The sequence below is a fragment of the Stegodyphus dumicola genome, chromosome 11 (assembly GCF_044657685.1).
Source record: "Stegodyphus dumicola isolate Sdum_Otavi_A_Nest chromosome 11, ASM4465768v1".
Lineage (NCBI taxonomy): Eukaryota > Metazoa > Arthropoda > Arachnida > Araneae > Eresidae > Stegodyphus > Stegodyphus dumicola.
Window position 1 is genome coordinate 62,531,158 of NC_140778.1, and position 27,941 is coordinate 62,559,098.

At 33.8% G+C, this 27,941-nt stretch overlaps 1 protein-coding gene across 3 annotated transcripts in view; it reads right to left on the reverse strand.

The window, feature by feature from the left end:
- LOC146994049 (uncharacterized) overlaps window positions 1-27,941 on the reverse strand; it is a 126,848-nt gene that overhangs the window by 29,748 nt on the left and 69,159 nt on the right. The window contains exons 2-3 of one of the 3 annotated variants that reach the window (XR_015043974.1): window positions 17,972-19,061; window positions 8,418-13,291 (exon numbers count right to left, since the gene is read on the reverse strand). Coding sequence is in view for 1 of the 3 variants with exons in the window: in XM_085826753.1 (XP_085682879.1) it covers window positions 13,287-13,291 (5 nt within the window). In the remaining 2 variants the exon portion in view is untranslated. Of the gene's footprint in view, window positions 1-8,417; window positions 13,292-17,971; window positions 19,062-27,941 lie in introns of those variants that run through there. The other 2 variants (XR_015043973.1, XM_085826753.1) reach the window with 2 other exon arrangements.

Genomic DNA, 27,941 nt, shown 5'->3' on the forward strand with positions numbered 1-27,941 from the left:
TATAATTGATGACTATTCGAGATTCATGGAAATCAGACTGCTCAAAAGAAAAAGTGACATTGCTGATGAACTCAAGCTATTCTTTAAATTGAATCCAACTGTTGCAAAACTGCGCTGTGACAATGCCAAAGAATATGTCAGTGGAGAATTGCATGAAGTTGCTAAAAGAGCAGGTGTAAAAATAGATCCTGCACCTCCCTATACACCTTTTCTAAATGGTGTTGCTGAACGAGCAAATAGAACTGTACTGGGAAAGTCTAGAGCAATGATACTTGAGGCAAAATTACCAAAATTCCTTTGGGGTGAAGCAGTACTTACGGCTGCTTACATAAATAATCGACTCCCAAATAGTTCAATTGACAATCATGTTCCTTATTTTCTGAAGTATGGTGAAAATCCTGATTTAACAAACATTCGTGTATTTGGCTGTGATGCTTACACTCTAGTGCCACCATCACAAAGAAAGAAACTAGATGAAAATTCTGTCAGAATGATATTTGTAGGTTATTTCACAATGGGATATCGTTTAATGATTCCAGAAACAAGACGCATCATTGTTTCCAGAAATGTTAAATTTAATGAAGAAAAGAAGAAAGTAGAAAATCAAAAATATATTTCCGATAGTTCTGATTTGAGTGAAAATGACAATGATGACATTAAAAATGAAGACAAATCAATTTCGGACACTGATAACGGCGAATTAAATGCTGCAAATAAGAAGGAGGAACAAAGAAAATCCTCAAGAGAAAAGAAACAGCCAGTTAGGTATCCTGATCCTGAGATTTACCAAGTAATGTTTGCACAAGACACTCTGACATTTGAAGATATTGTAAATCTACCACAAGTAGAACAAGAACCATGGAAAAGAGCTATGGACGAGGAAATGAAATCTATGGAAGATAACGACGTCTGGGACCTACAAAGTTTACCCCCTGATAAAAGAGCCATGTCCTACAAATGGGTTCTACGTAGAAAACGAGATGGAATTTACAAAGCGAGGCTTGTTGCTCGTGGCTTTATGCAAAAGGAAGGCATAGATTATACAGAAACGTTTTCTCCAGTGTTTAGTATGTGCTCTTTACGTTTAATCCTGGTAATTATCAATAATGAAGGTCTGAAAACTTTTACTTTAGATGTCAAGACAGCTTTCTTGAACGGTTTTTTAGATGAAATCATCTACATGGACCAGCCAAAAGGATATGATGATATGAGTGGTAAGAAATGTAAACTTAAAAAGAGTTTATATTGTCTTAAACAGTCTCCTCGACAATGGTATCAGAAATTTCTTAATTTTGTTATTAAATTAGATTTTAAGCAATTGGACTCTGAACCATGTATTTTTATCAGAAATTAAAATTGTAAGAAAGTAATTATGGCTCTTTATGTAGATGACTTATTAATTGCAGGTTCAGATGTAAAAGAAACAAATATTATAATATCATTGTTATCAAATGAATTTAAAATGTCAAAATCTGAAAGTGTCTCGGAATTTTTGGGTATTAGACTGAAATTTGAGTCTGGTTGTTTATATTTAGATCAGAAACCATATATTGAAAAATTACTTGATAAATTTAAAATGTCTGATTGTAAAACAGCCCAAACTCCCATTCAAACAAAATCTATAGCAGCTGATTTTCAGAAAGGAAATGCATTTCATGGCCCATACAAAGAATTAATTGGATCTTTACTTTGCTTAGCATATATCACAAGGCCAGATATTATTTTTGCAGTAAATTGCTTGAGCCAACTGCAGGAGCATCCTACTGATGTTGCCTAGTGTGCTCTAAAAAGAATTCTTAGGTACTTGAAAAACACCTTAAATTTAAAATTGATATACAAAAAGGGTGATTTGGAAAGGGCAAACTTGTGTTTGTATGTAGATGCAGATTGGGGGGGGGAGATACTCAAGATAGGAAATCAATTACTGGTTACTTTATAATGTTTTCAAACTGTCCTATTATGTGGTGCTGCAACAAGCAAAAGTGTATTGCACTTTCATCAACAGAAGCTGAAATAATTGCTTTATGTAAAGGTATTCAAGATGTTTTATGGATAAAAAATGTAGTAAATGAAATTTCCAGTGTTAAAAATGTTTATATTTTTGAGGATAACCAGTCATGTATCAAAAGTATTGTTAATGAAAACTTTTCAGGTAGGTTGAAACATATAGATATAAAATTAAAGTTCACTCGTAAGACTGTTAAGGAAAAAAATATTAGAATTGAATATGTACAATCAGATTTACAAAATGCGGATATGTTAACTAAGGCTTTGTCCAAAACAAAATTCTATGAACTGTTATCTTTGAGCTGTTTAGAAATTGTGTAATTCTTTTATGTTTTGTATAATGTGCGATTAAGGGGGAGTGTTGAGATATTTGTAATCGCATTCTTACTGGTTAAAAGGAAGTATAGTTTTCTGTCAAGTCCGAAACATTCATTAGCTTTCAGCCAGGTTCGAGTTATTCTGAAACTTAAATCTCATTCTGTATGTTACTTTTGATTGGTTATTTATTGTGTCTTGTTTAGGATTTGTTAAACCATGATCTGTTATGAAGTTATATCTATGACCTCTGTAACCGCTTATCGCTGCTTAGTATTATTCTGTTATTCTGCCTGCTTAGTATTATACTGCTTACTTAGTATTATTCTGTTATTCTGCTTGCTTAGTATTATTCTGCCTGTACTTATTTATCTGTGCTATTGCTTGTACTTAGTATTATTCTGCTTGCATGTAACTCTGCGTATTACTCTGCATATCTCAGTAATAAATATTTGCTTTGCGAACCACGGCATTTTCTATGTTTAACAAGAACTAAATAGACTGAATACAACGTTTCTTGCTGAAATTCCGACTTTAAAGTACAGTGCGCCGCAAAGGATTAAATGTTTTAGTTCTATGTTACGCAAATTGTATTTCTCTCTTTGTACCGAGGAGAGCCGCAGACACAAATTTGTTAGGATCGTAAAGCTCGGGTTTTGAGCTTTTAAGTTGCTGTGAGTTTCAACTAAGCAGAGGTTCTCCTGAGTTTACTTGGTGAGCCGCTACTGAAGTCGGAGATTTCAAAGTGTTCTTCGCCGTTCCTCAGCCAACTTAATGTTTGAAAGCCAATAAAGTAGTTTCGGTCAACATTATGACTCTGAGGTTTCTTGGGTTCTACACTGAGGGAACGTCAAGTGAATTTACAGTCCACTACTTTTGAACGACGGAACATACAGTTTTCAGACACAATTTATTCGAAAATTTTTTAGTTATTGCTTGAACTTTTAGAACGAAGTTCTCAGCGAACCACTTTTTTTTACGACCACTTCTTCAAAGTATAGCTGTGGAATTCTGGTACTAATTCTCATCTTTTTAAGATTTCCCATTTAGGTAATTTTTTATTACTGCCTTTTACAATATAAAGGAAGTATTATAATTACGAAAATTTTCAAGTATCACATTTCAGTGGAAATATCCATTTTGTCCATATCTGAATCCATTTGGATGATTTTTGTGCGACATCTCATACGGACAGAATAAAGACTTCTTCCTTTTCATAGTATATTTTATAATGCATTCAAAAGGGATTTTTTCGTGTTCTCTGTATGTATGTAGATATAATATATGTGTGTATGTATCTCGCATAACTCAAAAACGATTAGCCGAAGAATATTGAAATTTTCTAAAGAGTAGGCTTGCTTTTCTCTTTTATATTGCAGGTTAGCTGTACCAACCGTATATGTATATGCTCACGTATATGTACACCAACATCCTTTATCCGACTTAAAAGTCCCTACACGACCTTTATTTTTGCAATCGTTGCTTGTAGTAATATACTTCCAGTTATTGAAATGTTTTTAAATCACGAAAATATTCATGTTTTGGCGATGTCAAATTTAAAAAAAAATTCTTTTTTGACGAATAAGTAAATCCAAATTTTAATACAGCCTCGCGGTTCGTATACTTACATTTGGGAAAGTTTCATACTTGTTATCTATATAGTATATAAAGAAGAAAGTTTGTATGTTTGTCCTCTCATAACTCGGTCACTACTATAGCTATCACCACCAAACTTTCTACAATTCTTTTATCGGTCCCGGAATAGGTCGACGTCACTTTTCTCCAAAAAAAAAAAAAAAAAAAAAAAAAAAAAAAAAAAAAAAATAGCTAAAATCAGAGCTATAAATTAAAAACTCGGAAAAAAGATAATTTTCTTTTTTCAGTCTCGCAAGCTGGAGACGAAAATCTGCTTTATTTCGAAAGTTGTTACCATTGCTCTCTTTCAAATCCTAGAGTTTGTTAAAATACGAAAATAGATAAAAGATGAAATAAAAATAGCTTTCCCAAACATTAAACACGTTATTCCCGATTCCGAAAATTCGAGGGAAGCCATTTCGACTATTCTCATCTTTACCACTTTCATGAGCCAAAATACTAATTAAAAATTCTGAAAGTTCTAATTTTCGCACTCATTTTTCCTAGTGGTAACAGTCTCGGGCGTTGGAGATAGAATTGCTTTATTTCGAAAAGTGTTGCTACTGCTCGCTTGCAAATCGTACATTTTGTTAATAAAAAAATTTGTAAATTTTACATAACCTATATATATAAAGAAGAATGTTTGTTTGTTTGTTTGCGTTATTGATTTCTGATCAGTTATGATAAATGTTTTGCGACATTGAATCGACTAAAGTTGAATATAGGTGAAATATTGGATGGAACTTGAGCTGTTATGACCATTTGATTAGAAAGACGAAAATCACTGAAAGCTGAGTGGCATTGCTTCTGATACAATGAGAGAGAATTATATTTTTCTATCAATATTTTTTATGTGGGGTTGCATATCGCACCAGACTGAAAAATGTATAACAGTGAATCGTATTTTTTACATCGTTAGAGAAGGATTACAACGATATCGTTCTCTCTGTTGTTAGATACATTGCTTTCAATCTAACTTAATTGACATCGGGTACTTCCGCTAATAAAGAAATAAAATTAGAAAAAATTCATAAACGCATGACCAAAATTGTGCAGTATACGTAATTTCAAAATCAGCAACTTTCTTTTAGGAATCGGGTATTCAAGTTTCAAAGAGCAATTCGAAGAAATAAATTTAAATGATCGGCAGCAAAAAGTGTGTATAATTTAATAGGCCTTATAAGGAAATTCACATAACTTATAAGGAACAACACATAAGGCCTTCGCCTGAGATTTTTGACTTTAGTAAGCACATAATTTTTCGATTTTTTTCATTCGAAAAAATATGCGTCTGTTTCTCGTACTTTTCTAATATACAGTGAATTATTTCATAAGGGCATTACGTGGAAGTTTCCAATAATTAGTTTATATATAGTATATAGACATTGTCAAACATTCGTTTCCTCCAGATGTAAACCACCTGTTTCTCGACCTGGCCCAAACAGCTTTTTACATATTGTTAACTGCAAACAATCATTCGAGTTACTGCATAGTTAAATGGAATGTATTCTGAGAGCTGAAAAATGTCATCTAAGCAATTTGCAATTTGATTCATTAATAGTAAATCTGAAATCAGTTTCTTTATTTTAACAAGAAAGGGCATTTTTGTGCATAGTGCTGGAAATAGATTAAAGATTTAATAAAAATTAAATTTTAGGTTCGAGTTCCATTTGACGAATATCAAAATGTTTACCTTGAAATATTAATAAAAGTATCTTGAAAATAGGAATGTAATTTTTAATTATTTTAAAACTATTTACTCTAAAGCAAAATGCCGTTACATTAAATATCAGAGGCACAAGTAGAAGATATAGAACTGGATATAGATGGCTAGAAGTAAGAAACAAACAGAAAAGAAAGAGAGAGATCAGAGAAAATTATTCATGTTAAATTCAAATGGAAGGAATTTGAAAATGTTTGAAAATGCTATATTACAATAGCTAAGATTTAGTTAACTCTAACAGGGAGAAGTACCTCATATGGGCATAGTATACATCATAAGTGAAGTGGTGAAAGCATACGGTATCGTGTTTTTACTATTTGAACACTTTCGAAGATCTGAATGATGAGTTTATATATGTCAAAATCTCTATTAATTACTTATCTCTATCTATCTGTAATTATACACGTACTGTCCAGCAATGAATGTTCGATGTATAGGTCACAGCCACTATCCCACCAAAAGAGAAAACTTTCATTTATGAAACTTCCTAGTACGTCAGCCAGGGAAACGAAAACAGGCTTTACATCTAACATTATCCTGCACATTTTTATGAAACATTAACATTTTGATTCGACCCTTTTGTTTTATTTTGTTTTGAGTTTTGTTCAAGCAAACGTTTCGGAAATCATTCCTACTTGTAAATACCTGCTTGTTTCTTGTATGTTTGGGGCACCATTGGTCATGTGGTTAGGATTGCAGAATACTGAGAGTTTTATGGAACTGATCATCCCAATTGTAATTTCCATTATTTATATAAAAAAACAATTTAGGAGCATGAAAAACACCAATATGGATAGTTTAATAAGACGAAACTTCAGCTCGTAAGTGCTGATAAAAAACAATGTACAATAACTAAATGTTACTGTATGATGTTTATTATAGCTTAAATAAACAATATTCTGTTTTTGCTGAAACACAGCGTTAAAAATACCAAGTGGTTGACACGAAGACACATAAATTTCATTTGACTAACTATTAATATATTATTATATCATAATATTAGTTAACAGTGGTAAATCTAGGTATTAAAAAAACCGTAAACACAAATTTTTGAAAATTCTAATATTTCTCCTTTGGCCACGTTTGAATTATCCATTTGAAATTAGGCATCAAGAAGGTGGCAAGGGGCCTTCATTTTCAAGGAATGATTTCTACCGGCAGTAATTTTACAATAATATTATAAGATTAGACATAATAAATCTGACAGCATGAATGCATTATATGAAAAAAGCACGGAATTTGCATTATTTTGCTGTAGAATGTTATACTATATTCTCGATTATCCCTGTGTGGAATACCCGTCTTGCAATTTGGAACTAGGTACCGTTGAAGCAATTTTAAGCGACCAGCGAATATATTATTCATTTAGTCAATTTGTCGAAATTTTAATCTTTTTAATTGCAGTTTTACATTATTTTGATTACCATTAAAAACGAACGTGAGTAACTCATCTGAAAATCTATAAGCTGTGAGAGAAATCATATTGAATGATCTGAGCATACAGAGGAGACTAATTATATGCCTTTGGCTTTACAATCCTTGTTAGGATATTTCATTTCGTTTTTGTGCTTATTGCAGCTTGTATGATGATAAGTGAAATCGCTTGGAACTCCGTGCATTAAATAAGTGCAAACATTGATTACAGACCTTGTTAATAAAAAAAAAAATTAAACTTTACAAAAAATAATGTTACAGAATACATATATTTCTTTTACTTTCCGAATAAATTTTTCGTACCTAGTTGAGTCACATAAATTATGACAAACTTTGAGAAATTAATTTAAAAGAATTAAATATGAAAAAAAAAAAGAATTTAGCAAAACAGTTATAATTTGGCTGTGCGAGAAATCTCACAAATACTACGTTTATGTTTCTGAACAAATGCATAATATTCCCTCGATTTCTATCCATCAATTTTATCATTTATCTCTCACACCCTTTTTATGAAAATCTGTGATAACACTTTACAAACATTTAAACAAATAAATGAAACTTATACAGATTGGACTGTCAAATACCTCGAAAAATTAGTTGTTAAATTTCAAAAAATATCAGATTTCATTACGAGATATATCTGACATCGAAACAGGTCTCAATTCGATAATGCCATGGATTTTTAGAATTATGTTTACAGTTTGAAATTATCCTTATTATATGAAAAATATTAAATAAATTTGTTAATTATCAGTTTCCTTGCACACTGTTGTGCTATATGTACTTTAACGTACAAAGAGCGTTATAGAATAGTGTTATCAAGTGTTATTAAACCAAACTGCTGTGCGTTTTTAAGGCCGAGCGGTAGCTTTCCAAATAACACTTTGAGTTCGGCGCTGAATTTGCTGTCCTTTCCGTTCAGCCGGCAGCGAGCTAAGCCTTAAAGCTAAGCCATATTTTTGTTTAGAATGTTTCAATACATTTCATTAAAGCTAAATTTGATCACATTTCATTGAGACTATATTTATTTTTTAACTTATACTGTCGGTTCCGTGGAACGAGGCCAGGCAAACGAAAATTCCAATGCCGGTCCCTAAGGACCGACGCCGGCCGCACGGAAAGTTCACTGTCGGTCCCCAGAGACCGGCGCCGCGCTCAACGTGTTAAGAAAGTTTCGGGCCGGTAAGTAAATATGTATTTAATTCAAATATATGAATTGATATGTAATCTATATATATGATTGATTGTATTTGAGTTCCATTTTGAATACTCAAAACTTAAACACATAGAACTAGAGGCAGCAGATACATAAATCAGTTTATTGAACGCAATTTAACAGAATCGTTACAGGTGATGAGATGTGGGTAGCTCACTTCACCACAGAAACCAGCAATTGACGATTGATTGGCGTCACAGGGATCCACGCGCCGGACGATCCTCAGTCTATGCACGGAAATTGAAGTCCACGGTATTCTGGGATAGTAAAGGCATTCTGCTCATTGACGTATTGGCGAGTGGTGCTCCGGTGAAAGCTGATCTTTATTGCGCTTTACTAGAGAACATCTGAAGAGCCATTCAGAACAAATGGTTTGGGATGCTCAGTGCTGGTGTTGTGGTGTCCTACGACAACATCGGACGCATACGGGGAATTCCACAAAATATATGTTGCAGACGTTTCGCTGGGAGATGTCTGACCATCCATTCTATGGCTCCGATCTTGCTGTTAAGTACTTCCACGTGTTATTGCACCTGAAGACGTTCTTGTCTGGGCACACTTTCCTACAGGTGAAATGTTGCAGACAAATGTGACGGGCTGCCTTTCTTCCCAGGCGACAGACTTCTATGACACTCTAATGGAAATAGGTAACCGACGCTATGACAATTGGTATAGTTCCGATGTTTCTTATGCTGAGAAGTAGCAGAAATATAGCTGTATCTCTTGCAATAGGTTTTTCCAGGTAATAAAACTTTGTTTTTTATGGTTTACAGCAAAGTAATTTTTCGGACGACCCTCTTATTGTTTAAATAATCGTTATCAAATGAATATACCTTCATCTAAATCAATATGTAACTCATTGAAATCATCATCTATATAAATTTCCTTCTTAATCCAATCAACTTCATCTGCTAATCTAAGACATCTAACTAAGCATAACTACCCAAAACACATCTTCATGTTAAACCATCATATATATATTATCATCATCATCGTCATTGAAAATATCGCCAAATTAATATAAATCATCATAGCTCAAATCAACTAAATAAAAAGCAGTATCATCTAAATCACCACCATCAACAATATGATTCTCATTTGATCATCGTCTTCATCACCTGAACCTTCTAAATCACCATCAAAATCACCAAGAAAGAAATTATAAAATTATCACCAGATAATTCAAAACCATCATTTAAATAATCATCATCATCGAAATCATACCTTCAGTTTAAACCGTCGTATATGTCATTATCACCATTATCATCGTCGAGATAGATAAATCATAATCTTCCAGATCATCTAAATAGAAAGCAATATCAACCAAATCATCATCTTCTTCATCCTCATTTAATCATCGTCTTCATTGTCTAACTCCTCTAAATTATTATATAAATCACTCTCACATCATGTATAAAATCGTCATCAGTCAAAACTATGTCACCATCAAATTCATCTAAATATTTATTATCACTTAATACACATCGTCATTTTAACCATCATGTATATCGCGTCACCATGATCATCGTCAGAATAAGATAAACCATCATCACCCAAATCACATCAGTCATTCTAAACCATCCTATGTATCATCTTCATCATCATCATTGAAGTCGTCGTCAAAATAAAAGAACTTCATCTAGATACAAAGCCCGATCACCTAAAGTTTTATTATCATCCTACTCAATTATTCATACTCTTCATCACTAAACCATATACTCACGATCACCTAAATAAAAAATCATCAGCAGTTAATCTAAATCCTCGTCCTCAAAATTCCAGTTAAATTATTTAAATCATCGTCGTTTAAATCATGACTTTTTAGTGTTTCGCTAGTGTGCCGTCAAATAGTGCCAGTTTCATTCAGTTACAGACAGAAGGATATCACCGGAAGTTCACTATCGTTGGTACAGGTGTAGTAACCAACCGCCCTCAGGAGATGCCAGAGGCTTGGGTACGTAGCCGAAACCTATGCCATCTTAGATAACGTGACACTCGGAAGTGACGTAAGAGTTTGAATAACGTAATGTTTCAAAAAGTTTGGTTTTTCTGACAACGAAAATATTTTTTAAAGTTTCATTTCTTCCGGAAACGACGAATTGTTTTCTTTTTTTTAGGCAACGGCCTCTTGAACCCCTTGAAATCTTGTTTGTAATGACATTAAAAATTTCCCTTTTATCATTAAATCTGTATTTGTTTTTAATTGAGCATCTCATTATTTAATGTTTGTTCATTTCGCATAATTTTAATATAATAATAATAAGCCAAATGCAAAATGTTAATCGTTAAAGAGAAATGCGACCACAGATATAAAATTAAAAATTAAAAGACAAAGAATTAAATTTATATATCAAGTTTTACCAGAATAGAAAAAAAGAGAAAGGACTTTAAAGAATAGAATAGTTGAAGGGGTGTTGAAAGCCAAAACATTTCATAAAATAAGGATTTCTGATATTTGCATTTTCAAATTCTCTACAATTTTAGCTTTCTTAAAACACCGTTCTTTAATCTCTATGAAAATTAGGACTGTACAAAATCTAGCTTTAATTTGTCATTGAATACTTTGTTAATTGAGAATTTTTACATAAAATCGCGTTTTTCCCCCGAACGTGATTTTTTATACTCGATGTAGTACCTGTTCTCAAGAACTACTGCTCACAGGTATCTGAAATTTTTATACCTTATTTACTACGCTTCCAAATATTTGCCGAAATGAGCTTTTGATTTTAATCAGTGCTAAATTTTACTATGCGTAACAAAATAAACTGTAAAATACTCTAAAATTTAAAATGATAAAAAAGCTCGTTTCAGGATATTCAGCTAGGTATTGTGATGTTCCTTCCCTTAGTGAAAGACGTTTCCAGAACATTTTATCCGCGAGGGGCGAAAGACGGTTAAAGGAAGGGACGTAGTTACGCCGGAAAACAGAGTGGAGGCAAGCTGGTGGGAAGAATACGAGACTTGTGACTTTTGCGGTTGGACCGGCAGTCATGCCGTGTGCAAAGAGATAACTTAAGCTAAATGTATAGTAGTGGTATTTGTTTTATTGTGTATTGTTTAATAAATTAGTGGATAAAATTTCAAAGCTGATGGAGATTATTTTCCTATTATGGCGAGTGCATGAGAAATGACCGAACCCGCCTCGGAGTTGAAACGGCGCGAGGTGCAAATGGGCGCAGTCGATAGGATAAGATTGTGAAAAAGGAAATCACTAAATAGTGAAAATAATAAATAAATATGGTCGTAAAAAGTTACTGAAGGTTATAAAATGAAATTCGGTGATAGTTCACGAATGGGTCTACAATGTGAGAAGATTTTTGTGACGAAAGAAAATGGCGCGTTTAAGGCCATGTGTGCGAATAAATTCATCCGATTTGTGAAAGCGTGATGTGCTAAAAAGTTAACAGCCAGTGAGTGGTAAAATGGGATCATCAGTGTTCATCATCCTAGTGAAATCGTGAAAAGTTAAATCAGGGGTAATGTGAATTACCGTGTTGTAATCATGTCAAGTTACGTGCCACTGCAGTGTGCTTATGATTAAAGTTAACAGCGTCAAGTTGTGCTCTTCGTTCGATATTTTCACTATCGGGATCAAAGGTAAGTCCGTCTTAATTTATATATTAACCATATTAACTTAGAAAATTATAATTGTTTTTATGTCTGTTAATAACATGATTCGAATGTCAGGCGTTAAAGCCAGTAGACACCGAGAAAGTATATTTTATATGGAAATGAGAAATTAAGGTTCTTATTTTTATCAAGATATAGGAGATTCTTAGAGCAAGGGAAACGATTATTGAAACATTTGAAAATAATGAAAGGAGTTATGTTTGACCCACCATCGAAAGCTGAGAAATGGCTGTTCTTTTTACATCATGCTGAAGTGATTCTTAATCTCTATAAAATATGTGAAGAAGGGAAAATTATTTTGCAGAGTTTAAAAACAAAAGTTAAGAGTTTGATCGCGACTCTCGATGAAATGGATTGAAATAACAATATTATGATTAAAGACACCGTATTAAAAGAATTCGAGATTCCTCGGAAAAACCGATCGAGGCAGGCTGGTGGCGTGAATACGAGACTTGGTACTTTAGCGATTGGACCGGCAGCCATGCCGTGTGGAAAGAGATTACTTAAAACATGTTTTGCGCGCTTTATATTATGTATATAGTTGAGATTACTTAAAACATGTTTTGCACGCCTTATATTATGTATATAATTAAATGTATACTATACTAGTGATATTTGTTTTATTGTATATTGTGTACCGTTATGTGTAATAAATTAGAGGATAAAATTTCAAAGATAGAGATTATTTTCCTACTATGGCGAGTGCATAGACGAACCTGCCTCGTGGTTGAAAGAGCGCGAGGTGATAGATGTACTTTAATTACGTAAAAACCTTCAAACCTGTAAGAACAGCAGATTTTCAGAAAAGGTAATCCAAAAATGGCCAATTCAACATTGTTGCTATAGGTTTTCCAACACCCCTTAATAAAAAGGAGTAAAATATTTTTAAAAAATGGCATTTATGGAAATACGAAAAAGAAATATGTTTAGCTTATAAGAGTATATAATATTTCTGTAAAATAAATAAAGTGAGCATTTAAAAGCAATTTTTTAAAATAAAAAACCAAAAGGAAATATTTATAGTTTTTGAAATCAGTATTACTTTTGTAAAATGAAAGAACTTAACATCTTTTTAAAGTAAAAATAGCGAAAAGAAAAATTTAAATTAAAGTTTCACGTTATTAAACTAAATATTGAAGAGAAAAACATTTTTGACACGAGAAAGGGAAAATAAAAGAATTTAAAAGTCAAAATTGCAACTTTGATAGAGATTCGCGTTCCTTTAAGCCTCGGGCGTCTCTCTACGACGGTCGGTTACTATTAAGCTTGTTATTGTAAACTGGCTATTCAAATTACAGTCGGTATGCGCAAAGGGGGCCTGAATCTTCATCCTGAAAAATAAACAAAATTATTGTTACACATCACATAAAAATATCAGTTAAAATGATAATTCAATTCTGAGTCACAAGCATGAGGATATTTGAGAAGGTTATATGGCATACGCAAATAACCAAAAGGAAAGGTACTCGAAAAGCATGTCTGTGCACTGTCTGCAAAAGTTCAGACCGGATCTTGGTCGTTTGTGGTAGGCATTGACTTGCAAGTACAAATGTGTTTTGAAAAACGTAAATGTTTGCGCTTTGGTACTTTTAAATTCAAAGTCATTTGTTTTGTAAAAATTACGAAGCCTAGCTTTTCATATGTTTCTCCGACACTCATAATTTTATGAGGAAAAAGTTTGCACTCGTTATGAAATAATTTGGAACATAAGTATCTCCGTCTGATTTCGATTGACATCAGTCAATTGTTTTGTGATTTATTTCTTATAACGAAAAGGAAAGTTTCCGAAATGAAGTCTAGGTATTGGAGGAAAGAATAATTAGTAAAATGTAGAAAACTGATAATTTTATTTTCAGCTTTTTTGAAATGAACTCATTATGCAGCGTGCCAAAAAAATTAAAAAGACTTCTCTAAAAATTTAATTTTCAACGTTCTATTTTGGAAAAGAAAACACCAATTAACAATAGACAGAACTCGTCCTTGACTTTGTAAATTATTCTAGAAATCCTTGACTTCCTATAGCTGGTAAAAACCTGAAATCTCTTACTAAATTTGTCATGGAATATTCCAGTACATTTCAAACGTAAAAATGTACGCCATTTGTTTTTACATAAAATTTCTCATATAAATAATTCTTGGATTAGACTTTTTTTGAAAAGTATCTTGACCCAAAACGTTTAACTGTTTTCTTAAAACATTCGTTTGCTATTGAAAATTTTATAAATATAACTAGACTGAGTTTTGAATAAATGAAATTACAACGCATAAGCACATTGTTGGAACATTTTGTATAAGAAAACGTAATCGCATATAAATCAAGTTCTTATATCGCTTAATTACAATGCATCAGATCTTTAGAAAATAAAGAAAGCAATAAAATACACATGGTGGTTTGGCAATACCAAAAACATCATATCCCGCAACAGCTCTTCTTGATTTTTTCATACCTTAGGAAACACGAGCAAATATGTCAATTGCGGAAACATTGCAGTTTGGCAAGCGATAAGGTGGTGCGCAGGAGAATTTATTATCGGGGAAAATATTTCTGCAAGGTAGGAGGTGATTTGTATTCATTCTGGATGTGGAAGAGAATGTTATTCTAGGACTTCGAGAAATAAGGAACATAATTTGGATAAGAGTGCACTTTCGACCAAAGTGAATTTGCGGAATTAGGAGTCATGTTTCTCCTTTCTGTAGTCATTTGAAGCCGTGGTTCTAATGTCAACATCAAAGACTTAACGATATCACATTTGATTTTAGTGAAGTGTAGTTCATCCAGTGCTTTGTTCAGCAGTAGTTATGGCTTTCGCCGAACGAAACAAACACAATGCAAGTTTCAAATTTTAAGTCATTCAGTTTGCGAAAGAAAATGGAAATCATGCAGTTTGGTTTTCGTGAATGCTTCGTACACGAGTGGAAGAGGCATGAAATTTTACAATGATTATTGCGTCAAAGAATAAATGTGTATTGCATAAAGAAGTAATGAAATAGCTTACCGTCGGCGGAAGTGTTCGAAACTGCATTGTAGAAAATCCCCGTCATCACTAGAATGGATTAATTGTAACAAGAAACAGCGTACGTTTCTTTGCCTTAAAAATAGAAAAAATGAGTGCAAATGGAAGTGAAAACTCTAAAGCAAACTGAGTTTGTGTATTCGATTTACTTCACGGAATAATTCAGTTCTCCGAGAAAAAGAGATAAAATTTTTTCAAAGGCTTCGAAAATATAGAGATAAAACTTTGATGAGTTTTAAAAATATGTAAAAATTTATTTACTATCACGTGTTGAAAATATGGATGTCATTCCTGTAGTTTTGATATAGTAGGAGATAAAGAAACAATGATATGAAAGAAAAATAACGGTTAACATAAAATCAATAGGCCAACGAGAAATCTGACCTCACCGTACTGATCTCCTGCTTAGCCGACCGTACGAAATTAAAAGCTCATCGATATCTTGAAAAGAAAGACTTTGCTGAAGTGCAGTTTCCCGAAAGTGTTTTCATCCGTATTCACGAGAAATGATCGGCGGAGAAAAATGTTGTGAAACTGTGGATAAGAAATATTTGGCAAAAGCTTCCTTTTGCCTCAGATAATCAAGAAAGTCTAATACTTTGGGACATGTTCAGCCTCCATCTAACGGATAACACAAATATGTTGTTGAAAGAGTGTTATACAGATATGACAGTTTATCCAGGCGGATTATTGCCATTAGTTCAGATATTAGACATATATGTCAATAAATCATAGATAGAATATTTTAAACGTTAGTGGAATACTCGAACAAAAGTGAAGGTGAAAAAAACAATTACAAATGGAGACCAAATACGTCATGCCAGTCCATAAATAGTGTGTCAGTAGATAATAAAATCACGTAATAAAATTAAACCCGTTTAATTTATGTGGTATATCTGACGGTCTAGATGCAACGAAAGATGATTATTTATGTGTGGATCAGAGTAAAAGTAACGGCAAAACTGAAACAGAATTCGATGATGTGCTTGAAGTTATAGCTTGAGACGTATATGAGGAACTTGGATCTGTCTATGCAAGTATGGATCAGAGGTGAAGGTGAAAATGAAACAGAATCCGATTACGAAAATTTTTAAGTACATAAACTATGTTATTTCTCTTAAATAAAAAGCATTTAATTACTCGCAGAAATCTAATTTTCGTATGCTCACTTTTTCCATATTTCTAAACATAACATTTTTATAGCTGGCGTACAGCGCGTACCCATAAATTTCCCTCTTGCATTTTCTTTTAAAAGTGCGCCTTATACGCCTGAATATACTATAACAAACATAGCTGAAACTTAAGTGATAGAGATATATACATGCTTGCTGAAGCATTATATTCTGTTTTTTTTTCCCTTTTATTAGTGTATAAATGTTTTCAAAATTTCGATGTTACGTTTTTCAATCTTTGTGTTGAGAAAAGGGATAAAGAATTCAAACTTTTATCTCGGAACACAAAATTCTAAATCAGATTTCTAATGAAGAAGTGAAATTCTCTATAGCTTTACTTTCCGGACTAATTAAAATTAAGAAAAAGAAGAGAGGAAAAAAATAACTGATTTGGGTAACCAGAATATTTAGCCATTCAGTATCTATTGATGGGAATGTATATAACTCTAATGAATAGTACAGAAATAAGATAAAGTTACGTTTCAGTTTGTAGGCCTTACATTTCAAAATGGTTTTAATACAGCTTAAAGCGCATAGCCAAAGATTATGCTCTCAACCGCTTTTTGAGTATTAACGTCAGAGAATAATTATTACAGTTACAATGTTTTCAAATAATCCATTCCTTCAAAAGTAATCTATTGTACTAAGATGATGTGTTTTCGAGGGCAGAAAATGAAACAGAACGGCGAGATCCATCAGAGTATTATCCTGTAATGCTTTAACAAATCTTTCGCAGTCTTAAGTAATAGAGAAATGTGGTAGAGCTTCATCTTACACTATATTCTTGTATTCATATTATTTGTATTATGTGACTATGTGTCTCTATTCGATGTGTGGGAAAAAAACGTCTCCAACAGGTTTATATGTACGATACCATTCAGATAAACGCAAAGGAAACCAACATTTCCATCTAATAATATTCATTTTATTTTAATTATACCATTTTCTATTTAGATAACCAATTTGTGAGCAAGAATTTGCATCATAACAGTGAATCATATTGCTGCCAAATTCCAAATATAAAAAACTAAAGCTCACGAATCACAAACCGAGAGTTTCTGTGAGATTTGTGAGGTGCGAAGGAATCTCTATTTTGAAAGAAATCGAAATTGATATAAATTCGCTTTATAACATATTATTCAGTTTATTTATCTAATTATATTATGATTCTGATGTAATGTATACACACATATTAAAAGTTATTTCTTTCGCTCATTTCAATTTGTAATCTTGAATTTTTATACTGAAAAAATCCTGAGTAGAGACGGAAACTGTGGTATGTCAAACTGAATTTAAACAAGGTGAAAGCAAATGAAAAGCTAATGTACATACTACAATAGCTTTTAATTTGTTTAGAATTACAATCTTAGTAATGCAAATCATGCTGATTAACACATAATTAAAAGTGGATAAACATTCCTTTTTGAACGTTTCTTTGAACCTTGATAGAAAGTTCTATGAATATCTGCAGTTGGATAAGACAGCTCAGGGTCAAACAAATTTTAAAATGAAATTTGTATAAATTAATTTCATGAGTTCAATTATGAAAGATATGCCGTGCAATATTTATTTGCACAATTTAAAGCCAGTAGCACAACATAAATTTATTGTTGAAAAATATTGTCATGTGTAAAGCTATGTGTTAAAACAGTCAATAAACTGTGACTTTCCAGGTAAAACCGGAAGACCTCGCAGCCATGAAAGGCACTGAAAACATAGATCTGAACTACGAAAGAATGTACTTAGTTGCTGCTAAAATAATACTGGTATCTTAAAGTTAGCATGACTAATTACTAGCTAATAATATATCAGTAGTTACACTTACCGAGCAAAATATTATCAAATGCCGTCCATATACTAAGAATACCATAAAGTTCTTGATAATAAAAATGTTGTTGATAATAAATTTTGGTAAAATGAAGCAGGTATATGATTTATTTGTTTTTTTTTCTTTTCCGGGTCTTGCTTCGTTTGGTCATTAAATCAATCGTTCTACAGTCGGTATCCACTTCTGGCTCTTTTCGCAGTTCAACCGGTTTCCTTTTCGGGTTTGACAGTTCTTTTCCGGTTCCAGCTTGTCTTTCAGATTTGGAATCTTTTCCGTTTTTTGCTTCTTTTCCAGATATTGCGTCTTTTCAGACTCCTCTATATTTTCCATTTCTGGCATCTTTTCCGGCTCTTGCTTCTTTTCCAGTTTTTGCATTTTTTCCAGTTCCTTCTTCATTTTCAGGTCTCTCTTTTTTGGTTTTTGCAATTTTTCCTTCAACTTTTGCCTTTCCAGTTCATTTTTGTGTGCTTGTTTTAGCATCTCTTCAATATGTTTCTCCATTTTCAGCAGTTCTTTCTTTTCTAGTTTTTGTATTTCTTCCCGTATTTTCTTCTTTTTCAGTTCTTCTTTCTTTTCTAGTTTTTGAATCCATTCCAGTAATTGCTTCTTTTTCAGTTCTTTCTTCTTTTCTAGTTTCTGTTGCTTTTCCAGTTTTTGTTTGTTTTTCAGTTCTTCCTTCTTTTCCAGTTTTTGCTTCATTTTCTGCTCTTGTTTCATTTTCAGTTCTTGCTTCTTTTCCAATTTTTGCTTCTTTTTCAGTTCTTGCTTCTGTTCTAATTCTTGTATCTTTTCCTATTCTTGCTTCTTTTCTAGTTTTTGTATCTTTTCCAGCATTTGTTTCTTTTTGAGTTCTTTCTTCTTTTCTAGTTTTTGTGTCAATTCCAGTTTTCTCTTGTTTTTGAGTTCTTGCTTCTTTTCCAGTTTCTCTTTCTTTTCTTGTTCTTTCTTTTTATTCAGTTTTTGATTCTTTTCCAGTTTTTGCATCTTTTCCGGTTCTCGCTTCTTTTCCAGTTCCTTCTCGTTTTCCAGTTCTTTTTCGTTTTCCAGTTTTTGCTCCTTTTCATGATCACAAGGAGGATTTTCCAATCTACAAAAAAATCGGTATATCTTTATTTCAGTAGTAATATAGTGAAGGTAATGCAATGACGATCACGTTTAACATGTACAACACTTCCATATTTAGATACTATATAACACTTTTGGCTCAGTTTCATAGGGAAAAAACTCCTCGTAGATTATTGCCTGGCAGAATTGTTTTCTACAAAGGGTAAAATTGTTGTTTTCGTTGTTCTGATCTAAAGCCAAGCAGATAAGTTAAAGTATTTTGCGTTATTTCTATGCAATAAGCGGCCTCCATGAATCTCACATAGAGCGTAATAATTTGCAAAGTTTCAGTGCCTTACTTTTCCTTACTTAATTTTTACATAAGTTGCAATAATAATAACAGAAATAATAAACAGGTGGCTTAAAAACAGAGGGAAACAATGACGAAAATTGCAAAATAGGAGGAAAAAAGGAAACTGAAATGAAAAGGGAAACAACTACAAACAAAGGATGGAAAAAGCATTTTAGAAGATATACACGTAACGTTCTTTCTGAATCAGCAAAACCTGTATTTTAACGAGTCTCTTTGCATCGCTGGCTGCACAGATTTCAAATTTTCTCTCGTTATTCCAAATTCGGATCATATTGCTGGTCTTTTTCGTCGTCCAGCAGAGCCGCACTAGGATTTTTGCCACCATTTGTTTTCAATTGAAACTTTTATTCTCATTCTTCAGTTGCATTCTTAAAGTTTATTTATTTATACAGGAAGAAAGAAAGAAATCAATCAAATCAAAGTAAATTAGGAAAAGATATACCTGTTTTCTCCTATCTTTATTGTTCCCTGTAATTTCTTTTGCCTGTTCCATTAAATTTATTGAAGGAAAATTTACAAAATATTTCAAAATGTATTTCCTAAATCCTTATGCGAATTTAGTCCTTCTGATCATTTCGGCCACACTTTAATGGCTTTTACAATTTGATGTTTGAATATTGACAGCTGCCTATACTAAAATATGTTCTCCATTGTCCTCGAAAAAAGAAAAATTAAAGTTCCAGGAAATTTTGCAATGAAGGACACATATATCTTATTTGAAGGGCAAGAGGAAAAGAAAAAGATATTTTCGGATGGGAATATGTAGCATTTTAAACACCGTGTTTGTAAATGTCATCATATAGTAGCAACACTTGAGTCATAAGTAATTATACACATATATGAGAGAGACGACGATGACGAAAAATTAAATGGCAAATCATGGCCGAAAACACTTTCCTGGCCGGTGCAAACAACACAAAACACAAGAAAGATCGGACACCAGTTATGCTTAGCACAAGAGAAATTAAATAGTAGGAACAAAATTAGACACTTATGGACCTCAAAAAAGGTGTTCGAAATTACGACCTGCACCCTGTTACAGGTATCCCATCTCTCGCACATCCAACATGAGATGTTCTGGAAAATACCGTGCATACCCAGAACTTTCCCAGCACCTGCCACAATATGTGCCACAAGTTCCTGTTGGACTTCTAACTGGGGTTTCGTGCACTTATGTGTTGAAGTACCCCGAGACGAACTGATAATGCAAGTTAGGAATCGTGATCTTGCTGAACAATGCACTGGACTATCCCTACCAAACCCATGTTTAGGATACGTTCCGAAGGAACTTTCGAATACTTTCTTTGATAGCGATCCCCTGCTTTTGTTCTTATTTCTTGGTTTCCGCTGCGCTAAGGAAAATAAACAAATATCTTTACAATGTTCGTACCCTATTTTTCTTGTGTTGTCTCTCGTCACTATGGGCCAGGAAAGCGTTTCCGACAATGCATTGCAATAAACGATTATATATATATATATATATATATATATATATATATAAACAATATATATATATATATATATAAACAATATATATATATATATAATCTTATAAACATATGTTACCGTGAAACACCGAAATTGGAGAATATCGACTTTCACCGGAGAATGTCAACATTCACCAAATACGTCGGTGAAAGATCAAATATTGCATTACATTCTTCTACATTCGGACCCTCACCGGTGTATGTCGACAATCACAGATATGCTCTGTTGTAGATTGAAAAGAGAGGAGTATATGTACACACTGTTATTGCAAAAGGAAGTGTTCCACAAATAAATGCAGTTGTAAAAGCAAGGGCCTCTTGTGCAATTGAAAGTGTCATAACAGTTTAAGTTGTTGCAATAAATAAGATTTGAATCACGTAATTTAGTAAACATAGCTTGAGTAAGCTCCCTGTTCCGAGTCAGGATAGTTCATGTTTCCAAAGCAAGTAAAGAGGAATACAAGTCCTGATAGTGTCGCCCGACGAAGAAGAATAGTCCATAAAGTCACCTTAGCTACCAGCGCTTTGAGGGGCTAAGCGCTTAATTGGTTCAAATGTATAGGCAGAAGCCTCTTGGGTCAAGAGGGAAGTCCCACCTATACTTACGAAAATTTTAAGACTGCCTTAGTAAAAGCCTTCCCTGTCGTAAGAGATCGCGCAAGTTTAGAAACGGAACTCTTCAGCATATACCAGCAACGAATCGAAAATCTTTCCACCTTTATTTTAAGAAAAATTCACGTCTTTAAACTCTTGTATGGAAACCGTCCGGATCCTGAGATAATCCAAGTGATTTTACCGAGTTTAGTTCCCCAAGTACAAGACTTTATTTAATTAAGGAATCCGACTACACTGGAAACGTTATTTGAGCTAACAATCCAGTTTGAAAGTAGAAGAACGGCGGACATCGAATGAAGACGCCAGTATGAGCAACGAAGCCAATTTGGTGCGCCAAGACCACAGCAAAGGCAAGAACACGGCTACGGAAGCAAATCGAATCAGAGGGCAAGGAAACCTGAGTATCCAAAAACAACCGGCGAACGTCGACAGTTCAATAGTAAGCCAGAAAAAAAGTCTGAAGGCCAGCGGAAAAACAAGGAAGGCATGGAAAGGTAGAAAGAAAATTTAAACTAAAACGGATTTCTGCTGACGGGAGGGTGCGGAAATCCGAAGGCCAAGAAAAGCCCTCTTTCTTCAAGTTAAATACAGTTATTGTGAAAAATTTGACTCTTCCAAAGATTGAAGTTAGAGTTTTATAAAAGATTTTGGAGCTATTGTTGAACCATTGTTAAAATTAAAAAGGAAAAAGGCAAGATTCTCGTGGGCGGCCGAAGCCAATAGTGCTTTCGAAAAATTAAAGCAAGCATTAACGCAAGCCCCTGTTTTGAAATTTCCTGAAAACGATGAGAATTTAGAAATTTCAGTGGATGCTTCGGATTATGCGCTAGGAGCGGTACTTTCGCAAAATCAGCAGCCCGTGGCATTTTTTAGTAGAACTTTAAATCAAACACAAAGAAATTATTCCGCGACTGAGAGAGAGGCACTTGCAGTTCTGTTAGCAGTGCAAAAGTTCCGAGTCTATTTTGGAAAGGATCCAATAACAGTGTATTCTGATCATGCGGCGGGAACTCAGGGAAAAACTTATCCCCAAGGTTAATAAGATGGGCACTAAAGTTACAAGAGTATAATCTGGTAATTAAGCACACGCCCCGGAAAGGAAAATATCGTAGCACATGCCCTGTCCAGAATAAAAATAGATGAAGAAGGTAATACTGTAAAGGTGGCAATGCTCACAGCATGTAAGTTGCATTCCCGAGAAACTGTGATAACCGAACTGGGTAAGGATCCTGAATTTAAAAATATTTATGATTATTTAAAGGATCCTGAAAATTTTAGCCACCAAGATATTGTGGCGATAAGAAATAGGGCGGCCCATTACGAACTAATAGATGGTCTATTATTTTATACAAAAACTACGAACTCCAACAACGAATTTCGACCTGTTATCCCAGCTAGTCTTAGATTAAATATACTGCAGGAGTTACACGACTCCCCTTTAGCTTCTCATGCTGGTATTCGGAAAACAATCCAACGCGTACGCGAAGCAGTTTATTTTCCTGAGCTGCAAAAGTTAACAAGGGCGTATGTCCAGTCCTGCCCAACATGTCAAGCAGTTAATTATATTAATTTCCGCCCGGCCGGGTTTCTAAATAGTATTAAATCGGAATTTCCAAATGAAATAATTGGCATCGATTTATTGGGCCCTTTCCCAAAAAGTCAGTTAAATAAAAGTCGCTATCTTCTTGTTATGGTTGATCATTTTAGTAAGTGGATCAAAATTGTTCCCTTAAAACGAGCCTCCGCGAAATTATTTACTGATTCTATTTTAAATAAATATATTTTAAAATACGGGGCGCCCCTAAAAGTAATATCGGATAATGGTCCTCAATTTGTAAGTAATATATTTGAAGACATGTGCCAAAAACTGGGCATACGTCATTTAAAAATGGTCCCGTATCGGCCGCAATCAGATATAGCGGAACGGGTCAATAGAAATATAATGAAAATTGTCCGTAGTTATGTTAAAAATTTTCATAAAAGCTGGGTTAACTATGTCAATGAATTAGGTTTCGCCCTTAGGACCGCAAAACATGATACGACGGGCAAAACTCCTGCTGAGTTATTTTTAGGCAGAAAGATTATAACGCCGTTAGATAAATTATTTTATGTTCAACAAAGAGCCCCAGAATTTAAAATGGGCAATATAGAAAAATAAATTAAAGAAGCAAAAAAGAACACTGAAGTAGTACAGAGAAAACAGAAGCTTTATTATGATATGAAACGACGGGGAGTAACTTATAAAGTAGGAGATGAAGTGTTAAAAATTAAGCATTAACTTTCTTCAGCACCAGAAGATAAAACTGCCAAATTTTATCCACGATTTGAAGGACCATATGTCATAGAAAAAGTAACTCAGGCTTAGTGGCGTTAAAAGCCAGGAATGGTGAAACCTGCACCGCAAACGTAGACCAGATAAAACCATTTTATAATCGTAATAAAATGCCAATATTTCAAGATCTTTTGCAGGATCCGGCACGGCAGGCACAAGCTCCAGAGGTGGAACAACGACAATCCCAAGGGCAAGCCATTAGTAGACAGGAGCAATTGAAAAGAAAGTTCCCCCGTTGGAAAACTGAAGGTAACAAGAAAAAGAAGTCGTTCCACCGACCAGAAAAGAGAGGGCACGACCAGCCCCAGAATGAAGAAGGGAGAAGAACGACTAATGCAAAGAAAGCCAGGAGAAATGACAGCAACTATAACACGGCTCCAAAACAGAAGATCTACCCATCGGATAGGAGTCTACGCAGCAAATGTCGACGAATTGATAAAGGAAGACCAGCTGCAGATGCAAAGACGCAAGAAAAATTTGAACAGCCAGCAACGAGATCCAGGCAACAACGAGAGACAGTTGTCCCGGTTTCGCCAAGACCAGCTGCCATCAAACGGCCGAGACCACAGGCAGATGCTAAAAAAAAGGTCTTCAAGGGTGACCGAACTGGAAGGAAAAGAAAGCTCATGGAGAAAGGAACCGAAGGGCGAACCCGCACAAGAAGGAAGATCAACCAGACCGTAGTCTTCGCTACCTTCCAGGACTGGGCAGAGAAAAGGATGTCTGAATATCACAAAGATAAGTAAAACTTTATGTTACTTTGAAACCATAAGTTAATTTTTCAATCTTACTGCAAGTGGCAGAATTCAAGAATTTTTACCTCATGTGAGGCCTACCTTTATCGCCAAAAAGGCGAGAAAGGAGTTGTTACCTATTTTGGTATTGTTTTTCAATTACTCGCGAGTAAAACTAAAATTAATGTATAATAGGAATGTGTAAATACTTGAATATTGAAAAAGCATTGATAATCTTTGAGAAAGGTACCTTAAGAAAATTGTAAAAATTATTGTATAAAATTTTATTTAAAAGATTCTGGCAAGAAAGAAGTTTTAATCTGAAAGACTTTTGAAATGTAGAATTTCAATGCAGAAGAATTGGCACTTGCTTGGAAAAGAATAGAAGTTAACAATGTACTACTAATGTATGTTTTAAAATGCGTAAAATTAACGGCATGTTAATATGTCCTTATATACAATGTGAACTGTTATCCTAAAAGTTAAGAAATATTGTGATATGTTAAAAGTAAAGATATTAGAGTAATGCCAAAAATTTTAACTTATTCGTGTGACTGTAAAAAGAGCAAATTATTGTGAACATGTGATAAAGGTTGAATGAATGTATTTAGGCTCTCTGACGCTACACTTCAGAGTTAGCCACATTTCAGAATAGTACCTCAGGGTTTAGAGATGAATATATGGTGTGTTCTGAGGTCTTGTTATGTTGAATTTTAACACGTTAGTGTTTTGATTGCAGGCGGTAGTGTTGAACACTTGCACATAGACACTCTCGTGTTTAGTGTTTTTCTTTACAACACAAGTCAGAGAGCACGGGGAGATAATTAAATAACGTCATGAATGAAATAAGAATTTTAAAGGAGAAATATAAATATTCATGTTACTTGCCATTTGATTGTGTAATATTTCATTAAACTAGTTTTCCTTCCATAAGGAACCAGATTTCAACTAAGAAACTCCTGTTTATAGATGCAGTACAATTGAAAATACTTGTCCATAGAGATGATAATGTAAAAACGACTTTTTAATATCTAGTTTCTAGAGAGAAATGTTTGTAAAAGATTTGCCTCGCGTTAGATTCTAGAGCTAAAAGTTTTCAACAAGGTCGTTTTAGACCTCAGTTTCAAACTAATTAACTCTGGCGGGTAGTATGTAAGGATCCTAAGTTTTACTAACGTTTTTGATGTCATTTAAAACGCTTAATTACAGGGCCGTAGTACAATACACAACCACCCCCAACCCCAGAAGTATAGCGATATACAATAGTGACGTGATCGAAGATTCTTTGGAAATAATCGTTGTCACCGAATGACATGCATATTCTATTTAAGTAATCGTAGTCTTCGGCTTTTAATATTCTTTGCAAATGATCATTGTCATTAAATAATCATTGTAAAGAATCATTCTCATCGGATAATCATTGAAAATAATCCTTGTCGTTACATAAAGGGGCATAGTAGCTGATGTATAAACAATTGTACTCAAATTCTAATCAAAAGAATCGCATATGTATGCAATTTATCATATGATCATTATTTACAGCAATGATTCTTATATGTTTTCGACCTACGGCTCCTAATGACGCCGCGGAAAACTTGCGCAACAGTGACAAAAAGAATATTTAAAAATACAATAAAAGCTTGAAAGCTAGGGAAAATGTGTGAATTTATTTATTTTCCTTTTATTTAAATGAAGCTTAATGTTTTTAAAGGAAATTGAATATTGTAAACAGGAATCAGCAGTTTAAATATATGTGGGATTTTGCCTCTTTGTATTTTTTTCTTCGTAACATCATATCCTCCGGAACGGGGGGGGGGAGATTTGAGTTTAGAAGGAGGTACCCTCGGATTTCAAAAATTCTTGGTAAAACTTTTTGACTATTGTTATCTTCCTACGACTATCACTCGAGATGTTATATAAAATTTCGGAAAGCACTCGAGATCAAATTGCTTTATTTAGAAAAATGATTGCTCTTCTCACTCTCAAATCGTAGTGTTTAAGAGAAATTTTTAAGTTAAAAAAATATGAAATAAATAGTATTGCCAAACTCGAAACTTATTGTTATTATTTACGGTTATATTCTGAGTTGAAGAAAGCACGTGATTCCATATAACGTCACTGTATGTCGAAGGTGTGGTGTGGTGTATTTAATTATGGCAAAGCACACGAGGGCTATCTGCCTAAAGGGAGGGATGCCTTTCGTGGAGGACTTTCTAAGGGAAACTGGCTCGTATACACGTTACACATGGGGAAAACCACGAAAACGCCCATGCAGCCACCCCGTTCGCGGGATTCGAACCTCAGACCGAACTACCAGTGTTTAGCGTCTTTACCGCTCGGCTGCTGGTGGGCCCACTGTATGTCGAAAAATATTTCGTTAATTTCAGTATTTTAAATGAATAGCTGCTTTTGGCAACTTTTATGTTTCACCTTTAGATACGTGACACGATGTGCTATCGCTACGTTAATTCTTTTATTGAGATTTTGCAAATTTGTTATATTAAAATTAATTTAAATCATAACTTCAAATGTATTACCCCAAGTGTCAAAGGTCTTTGTTTCCTGACTTGGCAAGAAAAATATATTTACGAATAGCTGGTTGCTTGGAAAGAATGAATACATTTTCTTCATAATGAAATGTTTTTATGCATTTTATGCTATTCTAATTTTATTTATAAAAATTTAATTTCTTTTATTGTATAGTTCCTTTCTGAGTAGAAGTTTAAACTTCTGTAGGTATTTAACATATTTTAGATGCAATGTTACTTTACTACAGTTACATAATTTTTTTTTTTTCAATTTACTAAAATGTCTGAACGCAAGAAGACAGCACAATCGTTACAGCGAGCTACAGAAAAAATGAAGTAAAAAGCACTAGGAGACTCAGCAGGCAAGTACAAGAAACTTGTCGCAAGTAAACGAAGGATACAAGACTGTCTGCGTCATCGTCAGATTCGACAGGAAATACCAGAACAGCTCAAGAAGCTGCATAAACAACTCAAGACGCTGCAGATTACGGACAATTTCGGTTCGAAGAGGCAGAGCTCATACGAGGAAACAAGCTTCGCATGAACGCAACACGACATACACGTAGTACTCTTCACAATGCAGGAAGTTTACTTTGAGCAACACACTGTATACGTAGAGCTCGTAGACATATATAGTAAAGATTTTGCTTTGTCAACAGCCCCCTAGTAAAATGTATGAAGTTTATATTGACATCTCACAATACCTGAAAGAAATTTTTCTATTGACTTCTTCATTTACTATTTTCTTAAATTTCTTATCAGTAATCCTGTCTATATATTATAGATATCAAAATCAGAAAAAATTAATTAATTATCTTTAAATGTATCTAAGAGATGAATACTTCGCCCCTGTT